Source organism: Carassius auratus, chromosome 27, assembly GCF_003368295.1.
Source record: "Carassius auratus strain Wakin chromosome 27, ASM336829v1, whole genome shotgun sequence".
In the NCBI taxonomy this organism is placed as follows: Eukaryota; Metazoa; Chordata; class Actinopteri; order Cypriniformes; family Cyprinidae; genus Carassius; species Carassius auratus.
In genome coordinates, this window is record NC_039269.1 from 1402558 (window position 1) to 1430263 (window position 27706).

At 37.4% G+C, this 27706-nt stretch overlaps 1 protein-coding gene across 1 annotated transcript in view; it reads left to right on the top strand.

Annotated features, from left to right (window-relative positions):
- Positions 1-26912, top strand: part of insra (insulin receptor a) — a 48064-nt gene extending 21152 nt beyond the window's left edge. Inside the window, exons 3-21 of the mRNA XM_026205126.1 lie at positions 9696-10017; positions 14236-14375; positions 15115-15259; positions 15368-15582; positions 15670-15796; positions 16164-16414; positions 17257-17424; positions 17548-17746; positions 20573-20856; positions 20954-21093; positions 21616-21775; positions 22729-22828; positions 22923-22990; positions 23214-23443; positions 23674-23784; positions 23917-24076; positions 24983-25112; positions 25214-25348; positions 25473-26912. Coding sequence (XP_026060911.1) covers positions 9696-10017; positions 14236-14375; positions 15115-15259; positions 15368-15582; positions 15670-15796; positions 16164-16414; positions 17257-17424; positions 17548-17746; positions 20573-20856; positions 20954-21093; positions 21616-21775; positions 22729-22828; positions 22923-22990; positions 23214-23443; positions 23674-23784; positions 23917-24076; positions 24983-25112; positions 25214-25348; positions 25473-25827 — 3440 coding nt within the window. The 3' untranslated portion in view covers positions 25828-26912. The remainder of the gene's footprint in view (positions 1-9695; positions 10018-14235; positions 14376-15114; positions 15260-15367; positions 15583-15669; positions 15797-16163; positions 16415-17256; positions 17425-17547; positions 17747-20572; positions 20857-20953; positions 21094-21615; positions 21776-22728; positions 22829-22922; positions 22991-23213; positions 23444-23673; positions 23785-23916; positions 24077-24982; positions 25113-25213; positions 25349-25472) is intronic.
- The last annotated feature ends 794 nt before the right edge of the window (positions 26913-27706 follow it).

The following is a 27706-nucleotide window of genomic DNA, read 5'->3' on the forward strand; positions in this document are numbered from 1 at the left end:
GAACATTGGAGACATTACATTTTTATATTGCTTGGCATGGCTTTATTTATTTTTAATTAATTAATTTTCCTTTTTTTATTTTAGCCTTTCAAAAATATAAAAAATTATGTATATTGTTTTTTTGTTTGGTTTTTCAATGAGGATCATCATTTTGACCAAAACAAACACTTTGTTCTGATTTGGTGCTCTAGAAACATCTTATTATTATCAGCGTTGAACATCTTTATGGAAACTGAGATACTTTTTTTCAGGATTCTTTAATGAAAAGAAACTGCATTCATTTGAAATAGAAATCGAGAAATAGAAAACATTATAAATAGTAGGGATGCACGATAATATCGGCACAATATCGGTATCGGCCGATAAAAGCTTAAAATGACCATTATCGGTATCGGCCGATATGAATATTTCTGCCGATGAGCCAAACCGATATTCTCCAAGTGAAATAATTGACCTGTTTTTCAGATGTGAATGTCTGTCTACATTTGTTAAATAATAAATTTATTGTAGAATCAGTACAGAAGAGATACATGGATTTCTCTTCAGTAAAATTAAAGTTTAAATATATCAGTATATATTTGTATATATATCGATATTGGTATCGGCATCGGCCAAAATTATTTTGAAAATATCGGCATATCGAATATCGGCCAAAATCCAATATCGTGCTTCCCTAATAAATAGTAGTCGGCCGATATTGGTGTTTTTTGACTGTTGATGCTGATATCTTGGAAAGCAGAATTGCTGATATAAAGCCGATATAATTGTATATATTTTTATTCATATTTAAGAAATTTGAAAACATTTGAAATGGATTAAAAAATAAATGTGTATAATAAACATATTCTTTAGATTACAAAGTAATTCTCATAAGTAAATATTTAATAAAAATATAAATTTAAAAAGGAATTAACCACTGTAAAGCTGAGCTCTACTTCTGTCTGCTTTCAATTCATATGGACTGACCGTCACACAGAAAACGCGCGATCATGCAGCATACAAATGCACACTTCTCAAGATCTAAGATTGAAGTCTGCCAGGTCTGTGAAATAAAATTTTCATTAGATATTCAGCGTTTTTTCTTAAATTTGTAAATCTGTATTTGCTGAAAGCTGACGGCAAACGAGAAAGTATTATAATGTTTGCCTTTCTATTATTAATAAAATAAAAGCGATCGTTATAATACTTTTTTTTATATCCATTTTAATTTCTTTAGTTTAACCGTTCTATCTGATTATTAAACCGACTTCTATCGGTACGAGACAGGACTGTTAATATCGACAACAAATAAGCGGGAGAGTGTAAACACTGTGTGCACAGGCGTTGCTGTTCTCAGCACTGTCAAAATAAAAGTCCCGCGTCAAACTCATCGGCAAAACAGGAGAAACTAAGCGGCCGATACAGATATTTTATATCAACATCAAACATATCAACATATCAACCTTGGCGATGTAACAGTCGATCCCAATTATAAATGTCCTTCCTGTCACTTTTGATCAGTTTAATACATCCTTGCTGAATAAAAGTATTATTTAATAGAGTGTGTGTGTGTGTGTGTGTGTGTGTGTATGTATATATATATATATATATATATATATATATATATATATATATATATATAAGTATATAATCTATAGTGAATATTTGAGATATTAGCTAGACATGCAATGCTAGGCTGTTTTGGTTGTATTTTAAGTAAGATGACTCTGAAGTAACCGCACACTTCTCAATAGTCCACGCTATTTAAGGTATCAAACATGCACTACTTAGCAAGAACAACTTATCAACAGCAACTCTCCAGACTGCTGGAGTTCCCAGCATGCTTTGCCAGCGGCTCTGTCAGACATCTTTCCGCCGCAAAAGAACATGTTTTTCTAACTCTTACAGCAGCGTTTTCCCCTCTCCTTGTCTTTCTGCCCAAGGTTTTGGACACGTGAGCCATGAAGGGTTAATACATGGTGGCTCTGCCTCACAGACAGAACAGGCCATTGAATGGCTACCTACAGCCAGCAAACACATTGGTTAAGGTTGAGGGTGGGTCTTCGGCTGGGACTGTTAAATGGACTGAACTCTCTGGATCAGGAGTCGCCGCCGTGCACACCATGTGTCTGTTAACCGGGAGAGCGAGGGGAAGGAGGGAGGGAGAGGAAATACGGGCAGAGGCGGTCGGGTTTTTCAAAGAATAGATAATGAATTTTCATGAAAGCCATTTGAATCAGCAAGATTTTTTTTTTTTTAATTTAATGTGGTGCAATGCTTTCAATTAACACAACCTTTGTGAATTGCTTGTGTTTTTTTTTTTTTTTTTTTTTATTTAGCACCTCCATTGTTGTCACATGTGCACACACACACACACATGCTTCCCCTCCTTTTCGCGGCAGTCGGTGAGGTGGCCCTCCCTGGATTGTCGTGTATAAGGGACAGAGGGTAATGTTGTTTTGCTCTTGAGTTGGCTGACCTGGTGTCACCTGACATTTGAAGTGAATAACAGCTATAAACTCGCCAGACTTGTTTTATACCTTAACATGTAATAAAAATGTGTGTGTATGTATGTGTGTGTGTGTGAGAAAGGCAGCTCCGTTTTATACCTTTTCAGTATTTTTTGAAATATGTATTGAGGAGCTCAGTGGAAAAACTGAGAATTGTTTTGAACTTTCATATGAATCCATTTTAGCTGTTCGGATTACTGCCAACATTCTCACTTTTCATGACAACTTTTCCTCTGGCTTTCATTCTTTTTTTTCCTTGTGTTTTCAGCACTCTCCATTTCACCAAAGCACTACATAAATGCACTTTTTTTTTTTTTACCAGGCGTTTCATGATTCCTGGGTTTGTCAGAGCTTGTCGGGAGCATTTGGAAATTTCAGAGAAGCCTCCAAGCATTTCTGAAAGCTTAGTTTTGTTTGCCTGATTCACAGAATGCTTGTCGGAGGTTTTAGCATGGTGTTAAAAGTCAGTTCAATGCTTCATTATTATACACAAGGCAGGTCTGGAGATTTCAGATCCCTCATTTTGTCTTGTTGTCATGGAAGCAGAGTTATTTGCTGGCCTTTCTTTATGAACTAAACCAACTCCAGGATCATGTTTGACTGAGCTGTGGTGTTAACATCACCAGCGAGAGCTAATAATCCATTAGGACACACACATTTCTTCTGTGGCTTGTTCTTTGTCCTCTTGGTGTCTTAATTTGATTCATTATTATGTCCTTTTCTTTGTGCTCCGCTCTAATGGTGTGTGTTTGTGTCTACATTAGGTTTGTGATGATACAATCACACATCGAGATCAGTGATGTAATGCATCTATTAATTTATTCAAATTGCAATTCATACACCACTGTATAAAGGTTTGGTGAGTTTTTATTTTTATAAAGGAATCTCTAATACAAGCCTGCATTTATTTGATCAAAAATACAGTAAAACCATAATATTGTGAATTATTATGTGAACTGTTTTCTATTTTAACAGTTAAAAATTAGGGTTAAAAATGTAAAATACTTTTTAAAAGCTTTTTAAATAATTTAAGTGTACTTTTATTTGTTGGTTAGACCACTTTTTTTAATATAGTCATTACATTTTAATTGAAATGTTTTATTAAAAGTCACTACTTTATAAAAGTTAGGGGTTAGGGTTAAGGTTAGATAATTGTTTAGTAAGTTTAGTGTGAAAAGACTTTTCCATGAAAAGATTTTAGATTTATTTAATTTGTTTATTATATGTTAATTTAATGTTAATTTAAGGAGTATTGTATATTTTTATTTACTGTATTTCAGGATTTGTTGGGATTCATTTTGTGTTTGTAACTGTTGTTTTTGTTCCAGTTTGGTTCTTGCTTGAGGAAGCTTTGGATGTTGACACGGCAATAAAAATAAATAACCACTACTACTTAAAACTGTTAAAGCCACAAAGAATACAAGAGTACATTTCTAGGAACTAATTTCTAGTAACACTTACATAAGAATCCCATAGCCAGCAACAAACTCTTGTGTGTGTTTGTGAGAGGGAGGTTGTGTGCGTGTTCAAACACATGCGCAAGCCTGTTCATATGTATGTTTGAGGGCAGCAGTGCATGCTCCAGCTAAGCATGCATGGTTTATTTTTAACAGGCTGTCTCAGAGACAAGCTTGCGGGTCACGTTGTTAGAAAGAGGCCAGTAAAGTCACATAGAGGGATTCCAGATGAATCTATAGCCTAGATCACTAGATTCTCTTCCATCCACTTTATATAGCGACCTCAGTGACCCTCCAGAATTTATCTTTAGGGTTTTTCCCCAATCTTTCCTTCCTGCTCCTATGCCATACGTGGCCTCTTTTACCTCTGTCGTCTTGGTGTGTGTGGGGGGGTGAAGAAATATGTAAACACTGATTTCTGTGAGAGAAGGACTTACAACAAGACTATTGTCAAGCAACTGGAAGCAGTGTGCTGCTCTGTGTAGTGTGTGTTTATGGGGTTTTGTGTGTGTGTGTGTGTGTGTAGGACGGAAAGAAAGAGCACATAATAGGCTGAGGAATGCGGTTGCACCATTTTAGGAGCCGCTTATCAGAGTAGGCCATTTTGTCATTGTTTTAATATTGACAGTTGTAATGTGACGTTACAGCAAGATAGGACATGACTGTAGATTTACTGAGAAAATGCTTAAGGTTATACTACAGGTGAATCATTGACAGCATCTATGAATTTCCACAGAAAATAAGGAATTAAATGGAAGGAAAAAATCGAACGCTTTTTATAGTTTTTCCATTTACATTGGAAGCAACACTCTTAACACTGTTTCTAAAGTATACACTTTTTCCAACTGACAGTTTTGTCATGCGTTCAGCATTTAAGTTAACACTACCTTATCTTCCATTGGTTCGACAGTCTGATAGTCCTGCTTCAAACTCATGGCGTAAGTTAAGCCAGTGTTTTTGTGTCAAGCTGATTAGGGTTTAAACAACCAGAATAATATTTTGGTTATGCATGGGCCGATTACCGGTTTCTAGGTATACCACGATTTAAAGATTTCACGGTTTCAAACCCACTAATATTTTCCCTTATACCGTTCCTGCGGTATGTGCTGTTTTCCATTTCTCCTCAAAGACTGAAAGAGTTGGAATCCCTCCGGCTGAGTGCAGTTTAGAGAGTAACACTGAACCCTCCTCCTCTTGTTAGTGCAAGCGAGCGGTCAGTCACGTGTGCGTAGGATGACCGAACTTAAGGCCCGGGTACACTTCACATTCAGCATTCCTTTCCGTCTCGCACAGAGCCGCGTTCGCACAGCTTTCAAAAATGTATACTAACCATAGATGAGCGTGGTCTGATGAGTAGAGCCCGACCGATATGGATTTTTGGGGGCCGATGCCGATATTAACTTGAAAAGAGCCGATTTATAAGCCGATATTTTGATTTTGAAAATAAACTGGATATTAGACCCATTTGCTATAAGCTGCACTTACATAACATTCAATGGCAAAATATCTGCCTGTTCTATGTATGTGGGCTGTATAAACCATTTTCCAGAAGGGATTTATGTAAAAAAAAGCCTTAGATTACGGTCTCAATCACTAAACAATTGCACATCAAAAGTATATATTTTTTAACGATCAAAAAACAGTCTGATTTTAAACATTTAACACTTTTACTTTCTTCCAGTTGAAGCTGATTTTAACAGTCTGTGTGTGTACTGTAAATAAATTATAATACTAAAGTTAAAGTATTTGCAGAAGTAGTCCCACACTTTTGCTGCTACATCATTCACCCTTTTCAGCCATCTGTAGGGCAGAAAGAGAGACATAGAAAGAATAAGCATGTGTATTAATAATATCACCATGTATCATTACTCATGTCATCATTAGAATTATAATAATAATAAACAGGGATCTCCTACATAGGCAAAAATGAGAAATATATATATATATTTTTTTATTTGTCAAGCAATAGGTATTAACCTCCTTATATTTAACAATATTATTTCAACATTTTCCTGTTATGTCTGTAAAGGTGCTTTGAAACAATATGTAAGAAAAAAAAAGAAAAGAAAAAAGCGCTTGTTCAGCTCACATTTATTTACATGTCCCCTCTGATTTAATCATTTCTGACGCACCTACTGTAGTTACTGTAACTACACTATATTTGCTCTCACAGACACATTCACAACGGACCCGTATATCTTCTCCTCTTCTCTTTGTGCAGTCTGAATCAAAATGGTTAACGTTAGTGCCATGAACACACCGCTGTCAATTTTGAGAAGAACCACCTTCAAACAAGTTAATAGCAAGCATTTAAGGGGCCTGCTAAAAAGGAAGCTATATTAGCGTTAGAGTAACGTAACCAGCCTGAATTCACCAAATTGTTCCCTGGGCCTGAGGGTAGCCTCTTCTTCCTTGCTTCTCTCTTAATTCTCATCAGCAGGACTAGCGCTATCGCTCGCTTCTTACAACGGGACAGATACATGTTTGCTGCTGACCGAAAAGAGGAACAACAGACTATGAAAGAGCTCCCGCTAAAAGTTTTTAAAACTCCGCCTACGCCATAGCGCAGAGCAGGGCAAATCGCGTTGTATCTGAAAGGCAACGCTAAACCCAGCGGCCAAGCGCTGTGCATACCGCGTCCTGTGTGAAAGGCCCATTACGCGGTCATTATGTGGGAAACACACCGCAATAGAATAAGCACTAAACGCTAACTTTATAGTTCGACCTCTTATTAACGTTCGCGCTCTTCCACTGATAAACATGGTATTAGCTTTGTGGCTAATCTAATATAGCAATGCATTAACGGCTGTAAGTGATGTTACAGAATATTTAGAAGTGATAATGATAGGACCGTTAACTAGAACTACCACACCGTTTTTATATACAGTGTATGAACTAAATCTACAATCATTTCACATGACGAAGGACAGACTCACCTGGGTGGCTTGGCTGATCGCTTTCTTCTTTGTGGATTTCTGGCGCTGTTGCAACTCTGGAGCTGCAGACCGCCCTCTGGTGGGCAAACTATGCAACACTCATAACATGAGTGAAGAATATGAGACTGTTTCTCATGTTTCATCGGCCGTTATAAACGCCGATGCCGATTTAAATGCAATTAGCTCATATCGGCCGATAATATCGGCCGGCCGATATATCGGTCGGGCTCTACTGATGAGCTCGACACATGCGCGCAGTACGACGTGCCCACTTGATAAATACGAAAATAACGTAATTCAGATGGTGCGCGGACGGCCGAAATATACTTTGGCCCTTACGCGATCGGTAACCGGCCGTTTTTTGCCTTCTCTCTGTTCTGGACTTGCACAAACTGCGTTGCAATGCAATCATTTTCCAAAATGTAATTTATGTGAAAATATGAAGTCTGTAAACGCCGTTAACACAGGCCAGAGACGCTGAAGACGGACGCACAGAGAAAAATAATGTAGCAGGCAGATCACTCCGTGTTCCTTATGCACGAACTATTGGAAGAAAATAATCAATATTGATTTGGGGGGTTTATATGAATGTGTTTCTGAGGGAAGCTGACTGTCTTCTGAAAGGTTTACATGGTATAATTTCACAAAGCTGTTTTTGCTTCAAAATAGGGATATTAAATCAAATGAAGTGTATAATTATTATATAACTTAATGGTATGAAATTATAAATGATATGTATATTAATTATTATATAACTAAAATTAAATAACTGTAATTACAGGTTTTGGTTAAATATACAGAAGTCAATATTTTATTTTTAGGAAACAAAGAAAAAATTTACTAATTCTACTTAATCTAATATTCTGTATGTTGCTCAAAAACAAAATATGTTGTGTCTAGCATGAAAAAAGTTTTTTTTTTTTTTTTATGCAGTATTTAAAAAATAACACATTTCAGAGTTGTAACAACAATACAGAGATACCGTGAAACCATGATAGTTTTGCTTAAAGTTATCATACTACATAAAAAATAAATAACTAACACTTCGTCTTTACACATTTAGCATGAAAATACATGGAAAAGATGTGATGATGTAGGTCCAACTATAAAGTAGTCTTTCCTCATAAGGAACAATTTAGTCAGCTTTACAGAAAAAACATAAACATTGCACTGAATAATTCATGTGCTTATTAGTTTTTTTGACACTGTTTTAAGTTATGGTTTTGAAGAATCTGTGTTCTTTTTTGCCTGCTAGGGTTCCATGTAAATGTGTTTTCTGTTCTTTATAAACTGACGTCAACATTATTTTATGCAGTAATCAACTACAGACCACAGATGCTGTCCAATATTAAGTTGTAAAATAGGAATACTGCTTGACCCTGTCGAATTACACATTTAAATGTGTATCAGTATGCTTGCAGGCGTTTTTTCTTTGCATATTTTAAATTGAGTAAATTTCAGAAAAAAGTAAGTGAAATTAAATAAGATTCCTGATCATTGTGTGTTTTAGTCTGGTGTCGTTTTATCAACATCATTTATTATTATTATTATTGCTGATAATAATCTATATTTCTGGTCAGATTTAATTTACAGCAGTCTTAATTAGTCCTACTTATTAATTGGCCATGAGAATAAAATGTGAAGTTTGTTTAATATATATATATTAGGGCTGTCAAATGATTAAAATTTTTAATCAAATTAATCAGAATTTTCAGTGGATTAATCATGATTAATCACTATTTGCAACTACACCTGAATCCTAACCATTTTTTTTTCTGAAATGCATACCAAAAGATAAATAACAGGACACCGATACATAATTTTCATGTATTGTTTCATCATGTGGTTCTTTTTTTCTGAATTTCAAAAGTTTAACATTTACTTAGATCAAATTTACCTGAGCACTATATCAAACCATGCCATTTAACTACAGATAGTGTAAGAGTTTTAGGTGAACCAGTGGTTAAATATAGCCACATATCTATGAAATTATGGATAGAGAAACTCGAAAGAATGAACTCAGAAACAAAAACATGCGCCACAATCACATAAGCAGCACTCTGGGCACTCTTGTTTTTGGGAGGTGTTCATTTGCTCTGCCACAATACTTTAGGATCGATATTTTCACGTTCTGAAGGCTTCAAGTGCCAGTAAAACCAAGTAAAAATGCATATGCTTTCACAAACAGCTGTAGTTTTCGCTGCATTGCATGTAGGCGTTCTGTGCATGCGCAGTGTGAAACACAGGACGCTATAACACAGTGATACTCAAATCTGGCTCGCGAGATCCACTTTCCTGCGAAGTTTAGCTCTAACCCTAATCAAACACGCATGAGTTTGCTAATCAGTGTCTTTAGGATCATTAGTAAATCACAGGCAGGTGTGTTTAATTGGAGTCTGCGCTAAACTCTACAGGAAACTCGCGAGCCAGATGAGGATCACTGCTATAACAGAAAGAAGAAGCTCCAGTGTATCAACTACCAAAGTCGTCTCTGTTTATTGAGCTTGGCATGAATGTATTTGAGAGTAAATAGGGTAAAACCTTAAGCTTCTTCTGTGTTCTCGCCGCTGTTTTTTACTATCTTGAGAATTCAGAGATCGACGAGACTTTCCTAACCTGAATAATTTATATATATATATATATATATATATATATATATATTTCTTTAGATTTTCCCTATGGAAATGAATGATCAAATGTGTTTTTTGTTCTTTTCACACTATATGAATATGTCACTGTGAATGAGAAGCATCTGTTCTTTCCCTAATAAAATTATCTTTGAGTATAACCTCCCTCTCTCTGTCTCTCCACAGTGTGCCCATCCTCATGCAAGCACCGCGCCTGCACTAAAGACAACCAGTGCTGCCACGACCAGTGTCTGGGCGGCTGCTTGGAGCCCCACTCTCCGAGCAAATGTGTGGCCTGCCGCAACTACATGCACAATAACGCCTGCGTTGACAAGTGCCCACCTGGTTTCTACACCTTTAAGGGCTGGCGCTGCGTCAGCTTCAGCTTTTGCCAGGAGCTCCATAACAAGTGCAAGCAGGGCAAAGGTGACTGCCACGAATACGTCATCCACAACGGCGCCTGCATCCCAGAGTGCCCTTCTGGGTACACCACTGTGAACTCCACTACGTAAGTAACCTGCTACTTGTACACTCGGTGAACTAAATACTAGCGCACATGTGCCTAACTGTTGTAAAGGTACGTCACACGCTACATGTCTGCGTCAAAACCCATAAAAGTCTACAAAACCTGTTTGAAGTGTGACCCGTTAAGAGGGAGGTGTCTGGGTAACTAGACCACTTTATCCCTCATTCAGAATTCAGACTAGCTGTTTGACTTTTCATCTTTTATTTACATGAGAAACATGTTTCAAACAGCACCAAGAACTTGATAAGCTGTCCATTGCTGCTGAAAAAGTGGATTGGTGGTTATTGCTGGTTTAAACTGGTCTAGCTGGTCTCCCAGTCTGAAAGTTTTTCTAAATCCTTATAAAACCAGCAGGCCAGACAAGTTTGACCAGGCTGGAAGACCTGCTAAGATGAGCAAAACAGGTTAGACCGGTTTAAGATTTTTTTTCAACAGGGATTTCATGCATCCTTCCTCTGTGTCTCATTCTTGAAAGAGGAACAAGAAGTGAAGAAAAGGACTAAACTGCAAAGATGGCTTAGAGTGATCAGGGCTGTACTGACATCAGTCGACTGTCTGAGTGCACAAAGGATCATTTTGGACAAAGAGAGTGTGTCAGAAAGGAAACGTTGTATGTTAATTAGAGGAAGAGTGTGAGTTTTAAAGCAGCGCTGACTTAGCTTGAGGCTTGGAAGTGCTGTTTGTGCTCATTTGAAGAAGCTCTTTTGAAGAAAGAGTTTTACACAGAATGTATTGTTTGTTTGTGGTGGAAATACAGGATAGCCAGTGTCTTATAACTTTATTACCTCTCATGCTATTTCTACACACACATGCCTTTCTGTATGCGGAAGGATGGACGATTGTTCATATAAATGGTTTTTGACAGTCTCAAATCTCGGATTTTCAGCAGCTCTTTGGTCCAGCTGTAGTGAGACACCAGCAAAAGCCCTCGGTGAAAACAACAGAGCATATAATCAAGATTAAATATAAAAAAATAAGATAAAAAAAAGATTTTAAAAAGTATCATGCGTACTTCAATATAGCAAAGAGTAGTACTCTTGTTTAAATGGGAAAAGCATTTTAGCTACTATTCAGAGTTGTGACATGAAGAGCAGCAGAGAGAAAATTTTTTAGTTCTGTTCAGACATTTTGGGCTGTGATTTTTCTATATATTTTTACAGTATGGGTGTGCGATATGACGATTTATGATCGTGGACGATAAAAATGTCTCCACGATCTGCTTTTGAAGAAATATTGTAGTATCGTGCTATCGCTCACATTCTATCAGCTGCAGTTCTGGCGCCTCTGTCATAGGTCTTAAAGGGACAGTAGGCCTATTAAACATGCAGCCTACTGTCATTACTGTCAAGGGATTGATCACCCTAAAACTAATTTCTGTCATTATTTAGTCACTGTCACGTTGTCCCAAACCTGTATTAATTTCTTTCATGTGCTGAACACAAAAGAAGATATTTTGAAGAATGTGGGTAACCAAACAGTTGCTGGTCCACATTGAATTTGATATTAGCAAAAAAATACTATGGAAGTCACTGTGGACCAGCAACTGTTTGGTTTTCCACGTTCCTCAAATTAGCATTTATGTTCTGAAGAAGAAACTCATTCAGGTTTAAACCGGTCAGTGGTGGTGTAAAAATAAAACAATATGACAGAATTGACAGACCTCTGACAGATTTTTTTATTTTTGGGTGAACTATTCTTTTAACATTAATAAAACAACAAAACACAAAGAGAAAAATCACTCACTGCTCTTTCCTGAAGAAATGTAACACAGTTGCTTTAGGAATCAGTTTATATAGTGTTTTAGTTTTATATTTTTTATTTCAATTTCTTGAATGCTCCTGCTAAATACACCTATTGTACCTGAAAATAAAGCTCTCTGTTTTATTTGTATATTATGTGTAGTTGTAATGTGTATCTTTGTCATTCTTTTATCTTTGTTATTTAAAAATAAGAACAAAGATTTTTATCTTCGCCATCTTTGGCCTAAATATCTGCCAATTTGTTTTGTTACCTTGAAATGCTTTGTCCTTTATTATAGGGAAATTAGTTTGGTAGTAATGCTCAGACAACTTGCAAAATAGTAAATCCAACATGACAAAGAATTGTAATAAAACCGTGAATCGTGATATTTAAAATAAATAAATAAATTGTGATTTATAATTTTTAATATAAAATAAATTTTCCATATCGTCCGCCCCTATTTTAAAGTCTTATATGCTTACTTATTACAGAAAACTTCTTATTACAATTTTATTCAAAATCACAATTTAAAAGAACTCTTTTCTGGTTAATGTGTTTTAAATGGTAATTGTAATGGTAATGCTGCCATTATTCCAGTCTTCAGTGTCACATGGTCCTTCAGAAATCATGCTAATATGCTGCTTTTAAATGTCTTTACTGTCACTTTGGGTAAATTCTATGAATTCTTGCAGACACTTAACTTTTGAATTGTAGTGTGCTCAAGTTAAATATAATACACAAATAATACACTGGTGAAACGACATCTATAATAATAGTTATTTTATTTTGCTTGCAACATTTTTTTTTTATTTAATGGTTTTCGTCTATAGAGTGTGAATTTGTGGAATCTACCAGATTTGTATTTATCTATTTTGCACCTTTGTGCTGAAACATTTTTCTTATCCAGAAATGAAAATTCAATAATTTCTTATGCACTCTATTCAATTCAAAGCCATCTAATAGTATATTCCACTGATGAAAATGTGTAATGTCCAAGCTTTTTTTATTCGTGCTGCAACAACACAAAATGGTTAGTCATACTGTCAATCTGCAGAAAGCATTAGCACCGTTAGCATAAGCAATCTTCCAGGAAATTGCCTGTTTTGTCTCTTTCACTTTTTTCTTCTGAAGCCATTCTATAGCTTTGTTTGAGTAACAGACTATATTTTGTGTGTAATGAGTTTCTCAGATGCAACAACTTCGTGGTTTCAAAAGTAGTATGAACCACTTTTATGGCATTTTATTATTTTTGGAGCTTGACAGTCTGAATCACCATCCTGTTTTGTTGTATCTAAAAAGCAGACCTAAAAATGTACTTTTGTGTTCATCGGAATAAAAACAAAATCATGTGGTTGAAGAAAAATTAAGGTGAGTAAATAATGAGGGAACTGAAATGCATGTTCTACCAGATCGGACACTCCTCTTTTCTTTTACTCTTTTTCCATCCTTCCTTCTCATGATACAATTGCTTCCCCTGTGCCAATGTGACCCCTGTGCTGGGCAGTGTGGGTGCACTGTGGGAATTCAGACAGCAGACACACAAATCAAAGAGTCTGGACAGACACAGCACCATGCTGTTACCTCAGTAACAGTCTCAGTACGCTATCCGGCCTCCATTGAGATATCAGGAGTTTCAACACCCTTGTCTCATCAGCTTGTGTCTCTCTGTCTGCCAGCTGCATAGACAGGGAGCGCCGTCTGGCCACTGACAGATAAACGACTCCGAGTTGCATCCCTGACACAGGGAGACACAGCATACTGGACTCTCTGATATGTCTGCAATACGGCTTTCACCCCCGCACCAGCTTCGCTTCAGATTAGCTGGATAAACCACAGCACATTCCGTCCTTTTTGGCAGGTGCCATAAAAGAGCAACAAGGCACTTGCTCTTTACCCAATAGGTGATTTGTGCACATTCTTGGCAGGGCTTCACATCTGGTCTCATGTTGTGACGCTATTATAATTAAGACTTGTGGCACGTAAACCACACCTACATATCCTTTGTTTTGCTTGTGAATTCACACTCCATTACAGTTGTCATACAAATATGCATAGTTTCACAGGAAACAGTGGCGCACAAAGCATCCTGCACAAAAGACAAACAGTTCCTCAGTCAGGCCCGAAGTATCTACAAAAACAATCCGTGATTAAGCTGTGTCTCTGGCACGTCTGCGAGAACGTCTCATTCATCCTTGATTGCACCCTGGGCCTGCCCTGCAAGGTCACCCGTGCCCCCCTCTCCCAGGCCTGACACTTTGCGCAACAGGATCCCATGTCCTTGACACAAACAATCTGTTATTGTCCTAATACCGCAAATTTGTTTTAATGTCAACTAGAATAGAAACATTCCATCATATCTGCGTTACATTGTTTCCATGTTCTATTCACAGTACACATGGATGAATGACTTTTGTTTGTTGTGCGGCTTTGTATTATTTGACTCTGTGTTCTGTGCCGCAGGTTGAACTGCACCCCTTGCGCTGGCCTCTGTCCCAAAGTGTGCATGGGGCTGAAGACAGTGGACTCAGTCACTGCAGCGCAGGCTCTGAGAGGATGCACTGTGATCAATGGCAGTTTGGTCATCAACATCCGCGGAGGGAGTAAGAACAAACAAACTCTTTAATACAATTTCTCCTCTTTGTGCAAGTGCAGAAGGACGTCTTTATTACACTGCTCTCAGGAATTCACGGTTCTGATTGGTTAATCTGTGTTCTGCAAATATTATTGTATGACTAAACTATATAATTGGATAATGTCTGTGGCAACCATCCTACTTTACAAATTAGCAAGTAAACATCTATGAGATGTTAACTTTTTTATTTATTCATCCATTTATTTATTTAATTATACATGCGCACAATTTTATTTTAATTATTAATCTGTCAGTTATTCTAGAGTTAAAAAAAAATATATATATATATATATATATATATATATATATATATATATATATATATATATATATATATATATATATATATATATATATATATATATATATATATATATATATATATATATGTATATATATATATGTATATATATAAAATATAAATATACACAGTTATTACAAAATTTTATTTGTTTGTAATTCAGGGGTATAAAAATATTTAAAAATAATGAATGTAATAATAATATCGTATATTTCTCTATTTTGCACTGTGACTGCATTACCACCTTGGGTGGGCATTTACTTCCAATAATTCAGTGGTTTGTCATTAATTTTTACTTATGCATTCCATTGCAAAAACACACACACTTATATGTACATTCATCAGAGTGCAGCTTTTCAAAAATGTTGATCTTAAACTGGCTCTTCTTTCCATTTCTTCCTGTTAGATAACATTGCTGCAGAGCTGGAAGCTAACTTGGGACAGCTTGAGGAGATCACCGGCTACCTGACTGTACGACACTCGTATGCCCTAGTCTCTCTGTCTTTCCTTCGCAAGCTCAGAATCGTCCATGGAGAGACACAGGAAGTTGGGTATGAGTCTTGTCATTGGATTTGTAAAACCTAATAATCCCATGTCTTCTATATAATATTCCTCGTCTTCCCTCTTCCTCACTTGTGTGCTGTGTTCTTTCCCATCAGGAATTATTCCTTCTACGCCCTGGATAACCAGAACCTGCGTCAGCTGTGGGACTGGTCCAAACACAACCTGACCATCAAGCAGGGTCGCATGTTTTTCCATCATAATTCTAAACTCTGCATGTCAGAGATCCGGAAGATGGAGGAGGTGACGGGCACTAAGAACCGGCAAACAAAGAACGACATTGTCTCAAAGACCAATGGAGATCAGGCTTCATGTGAGGAAGGCATAGCCTTGTGTTTCAGTCATGCTCATATACACTTTCTGAATAAACCTGAATGCATTTTTGTTGCTGTTTCACTAGGTGAGAGCCAGGTTTTGAAGTTCACACAGATTCGCACACTTTCTGACAAGATCATAATTAAATGGGAGCCTTTCTGGCCACCAGATTTTCGAGACCTCCTGGGATTCATGGTTTTATACAAAGAGGCGTAAGTAACTCAACTTTTTATATGGAGCTTAATCAGTGTAGACAGTTTATTTACTGTGTTTTGAATGAAGCTGTGAGGAATACAAGCAGGGTATAAAATCTAGAGCATTTTGCCCACTGGAAAGTTTTAAGTGAAGACTGTTTTGTGTTGTGTCAACTTAATGCACCATACCAAGTTAAACAGCCCGTACTTCCTGTACTTCCGCCTTGTTTTCATTTTCACTGTATTCAAAACGTCATCTACCCTGACTCTAAGGTTCATTAGTTCACTAGTTCATTAGGTTCTTAGTTTCTGTAGATTGAGTTAATTGCAATGAAAGGATGATTTCTGTTTAAGGATTTGTTGATGTTTCTCTCTGCTTCTCTAGGCCATATAAGAACGTGACTGAGTTTGACGGTCAGGACGCATGTGGCTCTAACAGCTGGGTCATAGCAGATGTAGACCCTCCGCCCCGCGCCACAGACGGAAAGGAACAGCAGGAACCCGGGTACCTCATCCTCCCTCTGAAGCCGTGGACGCAGTACGCCATCATGGTCAAAACCCAGCTCTCCGCTTCTGATGAACACCAAGTCCACGGAGCGAAGAGTGAAATCATTTATGTCCGCACCAATGCTACCAGTAAGAGCTTCAGTCATAGGAAGATTATGGCGTTTTTATGGCTCCCTATGCTGTCATGCAAAATGAAAGTTTAAAATTATGATTATTTTTCCAGAAGTAACCTAGAACCTTACAACCTAAATCCGCACTGTCTAAAACCTAGAAATTTAGAAAGTACACCCTTGCTCAAAACAATCATGTTTTCTAATAGAGGTTTGAATTTGAAGCATTTGTATGCATGATCTGTCCTAAACCTGCTTAAATTGAATTTAGTCAAGTTGTTCTCCGATTCCAGTAGCAGTGTTTATTGTGTAGGCTTGGCATGGGAGAGCAACAAAAGAGGTCAAAGACTGGTAAAATAGGTTGCTGATGACTTTCAGCAGTGTGAAATCACTCAGCAGTATGCAGCATGACCGTCCGTGATTTAGGAGAAAAAAACGAATGTGGTTTGCTTTCAGTGCTGCTTCAGTAGGTGTCTGTCTGGTTTTCTTTTGAGCTTGTCAAGTCTTTCTTTCCTGATTAACCACATAACCATTCACCAGGCTGAGAACTTTGTTTCGGCAGCTGGTTGACAAGAGCTGAAAGTAGTGCTTTAGGGTTTTTCTCTTTTTGTTTTTGTTTTTCTGGTTTAGCAAACTGTTGGGTTTGCACGCCGTGATATCGATCGATTCTTCCTTTTTAGACGGAAGCTGTCGTTATTCTTCTTGTCTCATTGGTGCCCCAGTCTGACAATGTGGTCTAACCAGAATTGAGTTTAGCCTGCTATTCTACTAGTCTACTTTTTTGGCTTGTTCTCATTTTGTTTTGTTTTTTATCTTTGTTTGAGGTGTTTTTTATTCTTTTGTTCTTTTTTTTTTTTTTAGAACCCTCTGTGCCCCTGGACCCCATATCCTCATCCAACTCCTCATCTCAGATCATACTGAAGTGGAAGCCCCCTAATGATCCAAATGGAAACATCACACACTACCTTGTCTTCTGCCAGCAGCAACCAGAAGCCAGCGAGCTCTATAAGTTTGATTACTGTCAGAAAGGTTAGAAAGCATACATGATGTAGAACATACACACTACCGTTAAAAGGTTTAGGGTTAGTAGGACTCAAGTTGTTATCTCTAATGATCTCAGAACAAAGTCTGAGCCTTGTTTCTGTTGTTCAGGTATGAAGCTGCCCACCAGAGCCCCCACACACGTGGACAGTGAAGAGGAACATAAGTGGAACCAAACTGAAGAGCAGGGCCAAGGTAGCCGCTGCTGCGCTTGCCCCAAAACCGAGAAAGAGCTGAAGAAAGAGGCGGAAGAGACAGAGTACCGCAAAACCTTCGAGAACTACCTCCATAATGAAGTGTTCGAGCTCAGGTAAGCTTTCTGGTTCTTCATTTAACTAGTGTAGATTACAACGGTCTAATTGATAATAAAAATTATTGATTTACAAATTATCGTTTAGAGCTTGCACCAGTAACACCACCATTATTTTTTATTGTTATTTTTGTGCACAATATATTGCACATATTATATGGACTTATTCATACATAAACAATATATGGCATACATTATTTATAACTTTTTAATTTATTGACATTATATTGCATATATTAAATATGCATAATATATTAAATGCATGATAGAAACGTTTGGAATGGGCAACATATATATAGCAAACATACATTTTTGTCATTATATAAACAATATTACATTTATAAAAACTGTAATGTATATAGACTACTTAGCGTACTGCACATTGTATACATTTTCCCCACATATATGCAATATATATAGCATAGAAACATGTAGACTCATTCATGAATTAACAGTATATTGCATATATTATATTAACATTTTTATATGTAGGCAATATATAGCATACACTTTTATTTTTAGGCAACGTATAGCATAAATTATATAGACTTTTTGCATATAAAGTCAGTATATATCATGCATTAGGTCTTTTTTTTCTATATATGGACAGTTTTCACATTGTTTCAAGGAGAGCATTGTGCAAGAATTATCAACAGATTGGTTCAGTTATCAAAATAGTTCTTAAGTTAGTCCTAGTGTAAAGGCTTTAGAAACATGATATTTTTCCATTCAGAGAGCCTTGAGTTGCAGCTGTCAGATTCTTCACCTAACATGACCCTCTAGGTGGAGATTCTCAAGTGGTTCACGGTATTCATCTGTTTTCTCCAGAGTTCTAAGCTCAGTCTTGGTGGTCAGGCTGGGTTGTTTTTGACTTCACCAAGACCTTGAGAATGTGTGTTTGTTAGGTGCTTTTTCGCTGTCTTTGTGTATCTTTGGCCTTCAGAAGCTCAGAGCTGGCTTTAAAGATCCGGTTCCACTCCTACACATGCATGCACACACATCCACAAAACTGTTCTCTCATGCCTTGCACAGGCCTTGTTTTAGTGTAATCTTTGTTTTGAAGATGTTGTCTGCTCTGTAGTAGTGGTAGACAATGTTGACAATGATTACCACGAGGTGTTCAGATGAAGTGCAGACTCCTACACAGACGGTTTGTCTCGCTACCCTTCGGTGTTCTAAATATTATGGTTGTCTTGCAGCTGGTCCACACGTTTTATTCCCAGCGCTTTTACAGACTACAAAAAGTATTCAGTTCATTTTATTTAGATGGTAAAATATGGTTTTACTTAAAAATGATTTTATCCTCGGAAATTCTTTGGCTCTCAGAACACACCAAAAGAGCTGAATCCTCCTGTCCTGAGCTCTTATATAACTGAAGGCTGTGGTGCTCTGGTAGTGGTTTACCACTGGAGTAGTTAAAAGCAACCACATGAAATGCTCCTCTGCTCCCTCTAGTGGTGATGTGACTAATGAACTCAATGAACTGGAATTTTGTGGCTTGTAATGCATGTGTGGTTGTGTTGTTCTCCTTAAAAGAGAACCTTTAACAAATATACACATTTAGATTTGATCTTCTGATATAATGGGTGAAATACACAAACATTCGGTAGTCTGGGGTCGGTAATATTGTGTTTTATCTTTTGCCTACCAAGGCCACATTAATGTGATGACAACGTGAAAAACAATAAAACATTACAGTTAAACTGTAATACTTTGAAAAAAGTATTAACATCTAAAATAACTTGTTTTTTTTTTTCAAAATGGAGTTCCAGTTAAATTTTTCTAGAGTTTAGCTCCAACCCTAATCGAACACACCTGAACCAGATAATCAAGGTCTTACTAGGTGTACCTGAAACTTCCAGGCAGGTGTGTTAATGCAAGCTGGAGCTAAACCCTGTTGAAAATAGTCCTAGTGCTTTGTATTTCTCTATAATGCTTTCTTTAATGTTTTTGCAAGAAACTATAGACTCTTTGATTAATGTATCATTGAAAAGAGTAGCGTTTATTGGAAATAGAAAACTTTTGTAATGTTATAAAAAAAATTTGCTGTCATTTTGAACAGTTTTCTAAACTGTGTTCTTTATAATTTCAAGTATAATTAGAAAAGTCTTACTTGCACTAAATATCTGAATGCCCATGTATGGGTCTTCTTGCGCAACCAGTTTTTTGTCCAGTTGATTGTCTTTACAATGTAAATATTCTCGCAAGCGACCTACTTCAACAGGAAATGTCAACAGTAGGAAAACGGCACTCAAGTGAAGTTGCTAATGTTTGAATTTGTTCAGAGGTGTTGAATGAATAGTCACTTTAAGACTCCATATATGTTCTAAACCATAATTTGCCATGCTATTTATGTAATTATACAGTAATTTGTGATCTGTATTCAACAATGAAGTGATAATGGAAGCCCTTTTCCTTCTGAACTGTAGTGAAGCTAGCTTAGTCACAGAGCCAAAGAAAGAACAGACTCTGCGTCATAAGGCATTCGTCATATCAATTTAGATTTTTCCCATGTTGAGTTAAAGAATTGGACAGGTGACCATTCGATTAATGGAATCAGTAAGAGCTGCAACATATAGGACTGCAGTTTAAATGTTTGTTTTGCTGCAGTCAATCAGATTGTTTGATCTTCGGGCAAGGCTGCATAATTTACATGCATTATTACATGACTCACTTCAGCTGATATCACAACATATGAACACCTTTTCAACATCCAAAGCCATTTGGTTTCCGATGCAAGATACAAACCATCGTACAATACAACCTGTATATGCTTCAAGCCTGAATTTAAATCTAGTACCTCTTTGCATGTTTCTGTGTCTCTAGAACATCAAGACAGCGTCGATCTCTGGTGGGTATTGCCAACAGGACCTCGTCTCGTTTTTTCACTACGCCTTCTTCACTGCCCAACGGCTCTGCCACTCGTAGCCCAGAGGAGGAAGCTGAAGCCAATAAGGTTTCCCTGATTGTTCAGACCAAGGAGTCGACGGTCATCTCCAATCTGCGCCATTTCACCAGCTACCAGATCGAAATCCATGCCTGCAACCATGAGACCGACCCCTCTCGCTGCAGTATGGCGGCCTATGTCAGTGCCCGAACCATGCCTGAAGGTATGGGATTGTTTTGTTTTATTTTTATGATGCAGTTTTATTTCATATAGTATAGTTAATATATTATTAACAACTATCTTTTTATCTGTTTCTACAGAAAAAGCAGATGACATTGTAGGGCAGATAATCTGTGAGGTGTCTGAGTACTCCGTACACATCCGGTGGATGGAGCCTAAGGCCCCTAACGGCATGATTATTCTCTATGAAGTCCATTATAAGAGACTGGGAGATACAGAGGTGAGATGTTCCTCGAGATCCAAGTCTGTATTCTTTCCAAGCTCTCTGCTCCCATGAACGCTGGCTACACTTCACATCAGATTTTAATCAATCCTGTTGAAATCAACATGTGCTAGCTCCAAATCAACTAGCTATTTTAGCATCATTGCATCAGCTGTGTATTTCTGTAACCATGGAGAAATCTAGCCATAGACGGTGGAAATGTTTCTAATGTTGTTTTTGAAAAGCTTTGGATAAACAAGGGATGATTATATAAAGGTTCTTAATTGTTGTACGCAAAACAAAACATGATGGATTTGCACTTAGTGGCACATGCACTTGTTTCTGACGATGGATTTGAAACACACTGTTGTAAATGTTTACGCTGACCTCTGGCAGTTTCATTAAAGCCTGATGAGTGATATTTGGATGTATTAGTGTGAGATGGACTTTAAAACCATGATAAAAGACTGGCTAATGGACGTCTTCAGTCCGAAGTGCACAGCAGTGTGGGTTGTCTAACTACATGCATTTATGTCTTAGGAGCTGCACCATTGCGTATCCAGGAAAAATTATATTGCAGACGGAGGCTGCAAGCTGAGAGTAGTGCATCCTGGGAACTATACAGTGCGGATCAGAGCCACCTCTCTGGCAGGCAATGGATCATGGACAGAGCCAAAACACTTCTATGTAGAAGACCTACGTAAGACATTGCGACACATGTATAAAATGCTTATGAATCTCATATTTTTCAGTTTTTCAAGATTTCAAAACCTTGAAATATTTTAGGTTTTTGTGTGTATATGTGGGTAAATATTCACACACGTGGATATAATGCCCAGTGACAAAACAGACCAGGGTTGCCCCCACGCGCATTCAAACAAAAGTTTAATAGTTTTTACAGTACATTTTTAAAGATATTTTCAAACATTTGTTGCATGGTTTAAAAATTTTGTTTTTGAGAGCCAAAAAATCCCCCCAAACAAACGGGTATAGGTTAAATATTGATAGGTTATATTGGTAAAGGCCAAGTCGTGTTTTATTATTAAATTCATGAATAGTAAACGAATGTAAAATGCTGGTAATTAAAGCTGAATGTTTACTACCATTATAAATACAGATAAACATAGCTTAAAGCTGTTTTAGTTCCTCTCACTCCATAACAAATCCTTTACAGTCTTCAGAAAGATAATGAAAAATAGCATAGTAATCAAACATCAACCCAAAATTAATTCAGTGTTGCCGAAACAGAAACAGAGGGCATTGGGCTCACATAGCCTAAGTCTCTTATTCTGCATGAATCCACTCCAAAAAATGTCCATATTCATGATGTATTTGAATGCTAAACTGTTATTAATGCTTTAAATATAACTCCAATCCATATAGATCATCCTTCACAAATGCACAATGTTTGGTGGGTTAACACAGTGGATTGCACAAATTCTTTTTGGGGGGCTATGACCCCCTCGCCCCCTTTGCCATAACGCCAGGCCTGTTCTTTTTTCATTTTAAGGCTTTCTATAACGTATTGGTGAATTGTTATCAGTATATGGATACTTTATTATTATTTGCTCCATTGTGTCCTGCACCTGTACCAAACTTGGTTTGGATATGCACACTTTTTCTAAAGTTTTTCTGTCGTGTGTATGTGAACAGGTATGGACCCTAACATACTGAAGATTGTGATTGGTCCTGTGATCTGTGGCATTCTACTCTTGGTGATGGGAGTTGTGGGCTTTTCCATGTTCAAGAAAAAGTCAGTGTTCTCTCTTGTGAATATCCTTAAAACCAATGCAGGAAACTGATCTTTATGAGGTATATGAATTAATTTGGTGTGTTCATCTGACCAGGCAAACAGAAGGTCCGACTGGGCGTCTTTATACCTCTCCAAATCCAGAGTATTTCAGCCCAGATGAGGGTGAGCAACTTTTCCTTTCTTTCTTTAGTGTGCTTAATGATAGAAAATGCTATGGTCGATGCACATTTAATTTTGCTTAGTTACCAGAACCAGTGTTGTTGATCTCATTAACTGTTATCGATTTAGGATGATTATCACATTTAAAATGACTTTCTCCCCTGTATGAAATCTGCTCCATCTCAAATATGGCACTCTGTCATGCTCATCTGTTGTGTTTGTGCAGTGTATGAGCCAGACGAGTGGGAGGTGCCTCGTGAAAAGATTAACTTGTTGAGAGAGTTAGGCCAGGGATCATTCGGCATGGTGTATGAGGGCATCGGAAAGGACATAGTTAAAGGTGAGCCGCAGATCCGTGTCGCGGTGAAGACGGTTAATGAGTCGGCCAGCCTCAGAGAGAGGATTGAGTTCCTCAACGAAGCTTCTGTGATGAAGGCATTCAGCTGCCACCATGTGGTAAGACATGTCAGCCTTCCTGTCCTGCATGCTTTGTAGTTATAGTATTATATATTATTTATGTTTTTTAGTTTTAGTAAGTTTATATGCTTTTTAATGTTGTTTTTCAGCTTTATTTTAATTCTGAAAATAGTTTTTAAGACTACGTTTAAGGTGTAGTTAACAGTAATGACACTGGTTGGACTGCTGAGACATATGTTGATGGTAATAAACCTGATTTTGTGGGTTAGGTGAGGCTGCTGGGAGTGGTGTCTAAAGGCCAGCCGACTCTGGTTGTGATGGAGCTCATGACACACGGAGATCTAAAGAGTTTCCTGCGTTCTCTCAGACCTGACTCAGAGGTAACGAGCCATAGCAGAAGAGTTGCTATCGGACCTGCTACAGCTTTTAGATTTGTTATAAGGAGCTAGACTTTTAGATTAATATAAGCAGTGTTTAAATAATAGACTTTTGTTTTCTCTGCTGTTTGACAGAATAATCCAGGTCGGCCTCCTCCAACGCTGAAAGAGATGATTCAGATGGCTGCAGAAATAGCAGATGGCATGGCTTACCTCAACGCCAAGAAGTTTGTGCACCGAGACCTTGCTGCCAGGAACTGCATGGTGGCCGAAGACCTGACTGTGAAAATTGGAGGTACAATAACAGTCATGGGTTTAAATCTATGCAAATTTTAAGAGCTCCAGCCTCTAAATTTCCTATTCGGAGCTCTTAATGATCCAAGGTACTGACATATAACTGGTTCAGAAGTGTGGTAGTAGGTACTACATTGTATAAAGAATAAACCAAACAATAATCGCTAAATAGAAAAATATATAATATATAAATATTAAATAATTAGAGATGCCCTCTTGATAACTAACTAAACTAAATAGGTTTGTTGAAATGCAAAAATTACTAAAACATAAATGAAATTTATTAAAGCTATATATAAATATAAAAAGCTAATAAAATTTAAATGAAAACTGAAAATCTAAAAAGCTAGTAAACTATATAAATAAATTGATAGGAATTTTATTTCTATAGCTCAATATTTTACATTAAGGAAAAAAACATTACAAACCATAAACAATATATTTTACTATCGTCACCTTTATGTACAATACAGATTGTGTCCAAAGCAGCTTTCCAGTGTTAAACAGGATAATAATGTTTCAATGATGCAAACAAAATTAAGTTCTAATCAACAAAATGCAGACACTCTGAACTGATTCAGTGTGTCCCTCAATTATGATTCCTGTGTAAATGCCTTGCTGAAAATGTGTACTTTCATCATAGGTGACGCTCCAATGCTCTGGTTTCATGTGAATGAAAACCAGTGTATAATTATACCCTTTTATGATAAATGATTCTCTGTCTTGGTGGATCTAGTCTCGGGTCTAGTTTAAAATGAGCTGCTGAATACAAGATCATTATGATAAAGGAGGGACAAGTGTTGAAGCACAGGATGTGCTGTAATACATCTTCTATATTGGATTGTCTCATCTATTATTTTTAGAGCTTTCTAATGATGTTATTTTGTCTTGTGTTCTCTTCTGTCAGATTTTGGCATGACTAGAGACATTTATGAGACCGATTACTACAGAAAGGGTGGGAAGGGCCTGCTTCCTGTGAGATGGATGGCCCCTGAGTCGCTGAAGGATGGAGTTTTCACAGCTCACTCAGATTGCTGGTGAACTGACACAATCAACCAAACAGAGATATGCATTATTGTTGCATGACAATGTTTAGCATCTGTCTTAATCACTCATGACCCATGCTGTGCTTGTCCAGGTCATTTGGCGTGGTGTTATGGGAGATCAGTACTCTGGCTGAGCAACCATACCAAGGGCTGTCCAATGAACAGGTCCTTAAGTTTGTGATGGAGGGAGGATATCTGGACAGACCAGACAACTGTGCAGACAGATTGTGAGTAATATCATATATTGCCTGTTTTTTTTTCCGCTGACCAGTTAGGGATGTAGTTAAAATTTCTACTTGTCCTGTCAACATTTTCCCAGTTTTATATATCTCCTTTTTCCTAATCTACTAGGCATAGCCTGATGCAAATGTGCTGGAATTACAATCCCAAAATGAGGCCCACCTTCCAGGAGATCATCGAGATGCTCCGGGAGGATCTGCATCCCTCGTTTCAGGAGGTCTCCTTCTTCTACAGCGAGGAGAACAAGCCGCCTGAGACGGAAGAGTTTGATATGGATATGGAGAACATGGAGAGCATCCCGCTGGACCCTTCCTCGTACTCTCAGAGGGAGTGCGGTCTAGACGGAGACGAGGGCTCATCCGTGGGCCTTCGGGGAAGTTATGAGGAACACGTGCCATATACACACATGAATGGCAGCAAGAAAAATGGACGCATCTTATCCCTACCCCGATCTAACCCTTCTTAATATTAATAACCCCATCAAGCTATATTAGATTGTTTTTCATAATTTTATAGATTAACTTTTATCGAGCTCTATATCAGAAGCCCTTCAGAAAGTAATCTCAGGACATTTGTTTTCTTCTTTACTGCCTCAGTATGACGACGATGATGATGATGATACAGGGTGCAGGTTTTTTTTTCTTGTATTTAAAGATACACATCAACTGCTTTTTTTCTGTCTTTTGTTGTTTTGTTTAAATATTTGCCAAGTTTCAAGGACTGGTCAAATGGAACAAACTGTGAAATGAACCTCAGACAACCAGAAGGCTGCTTTAAACCTTACATCTCCTCATCCACCAACAGATTCTCCCAGACTCTCTCCAGAAAAAGACAGAATCTAGAAGAAATTACGAGAGAAACAATAAAGTGACCTTACTCTGTTTGTGGCCTAGGTCATGACAACACGGAGTCGTGTCTCAATCTGTACACTTTGGTGGCAAACCTGTTGAACTTGGGAACTGTAGGATGACATGAAGCGTCCTTCCAAGAACAAACTGTCTACAGTGGAAGCCTGTACAAGACACTGCTTTTCTACCTGCTACTCAGTATTCCAGACTAGACAGAGAACGAACCGATTTTTGGACTCTTATTTTTTTATTTATTTGCCTACCTGTGCTCTTTCCCTTCTTTTCTCTTCCCCTTCCCCCGGTGTTCACACATTTACAGCTGAAGGATATTTAAAACTGTTTTCAGGACTTTTGACTAAAAGAGTTCCTCAGATTGACCAATAGTTGCTGCTTTGATATATTTTAGTGGGTATAGATGATGAGAAAAAAAAAAAATATATAAATATATTATTGATGTTTTTGTACATAGATGATATGTTGTCATTTCGAGAGTTATCGCCGGATGTAGAAATGTTTTTACATGTTTGTCTCGAATCCTTATTTTTTCTAATCTGAAAATCATACTAATCATCCTGGACCTCTGATCAGCCAGCAGCTCCCAAGATGCACAGGAGTATCTAGACGCCTTCAGCTTCAGATGTCAAATCTTGATATCAATGGAAATAACTGCTGTAAATAAAGCAGTGAGGTGCATTCAACAAGAGCCAATGGGATGTGTTTTTTCGGTTGTGTTTTTCTTGTGAGAAAATGGAGGAACTTCGGAGTGGTCGCTTACGGCCCTGTTTTCAGAACGGTCCTGTCCCAGACTGTAGTTGACCCTGGTAAACCCCTGTTTTATAGCACATTCAAAACAGAACTCCAATGTCCTGCAAAAACCCAACCAACATAGAACTGCGTTAAAACGGTTATCGGTGTGATTCAAGGTAGTGACATACTCCATTAGATTAAAGTAGCACTGATTGTATGTTCTAGATAACTGAGCCTGAACAATGTGTGGTTATTGTTTTGCAAACACTATTTTAAATGTACCCAAAGTTAACTGCCACAGTGCAGTAATTCCCAAACACTATACCACTTTACACTTTGCCGAAAGCACATACTTTGTGAATACAAAATAGCAATTTATAAATAGCCCAATTAGGGACATTTAAGATCTATTTCCACAAGCACAATATCATTTGATAATCTAGAAAAAATTATTTAAAAAAATAATTGATACATTTAAGTTAGATATACATTTATTTGTCCCACAATGGGGAAGTTTTCATGTTACAGCCGCGAAAAAAAAAGTGCAAATAAGCAAATACTAAGAAAGTCTATATAAATACAGGAGATTGCACAGTTGCTTATTTATTTCAATTAATATAGAATACTAAAGATTTCCATGACATTCTGACCACTGAAAAAGTTAGTGTTCCCTGTTTCCATTTCATAAATCTGGTCACTTTAGGCTGACCTCTCCTCATAACCCCAGGCTATTATATCCCCATCCCTCCT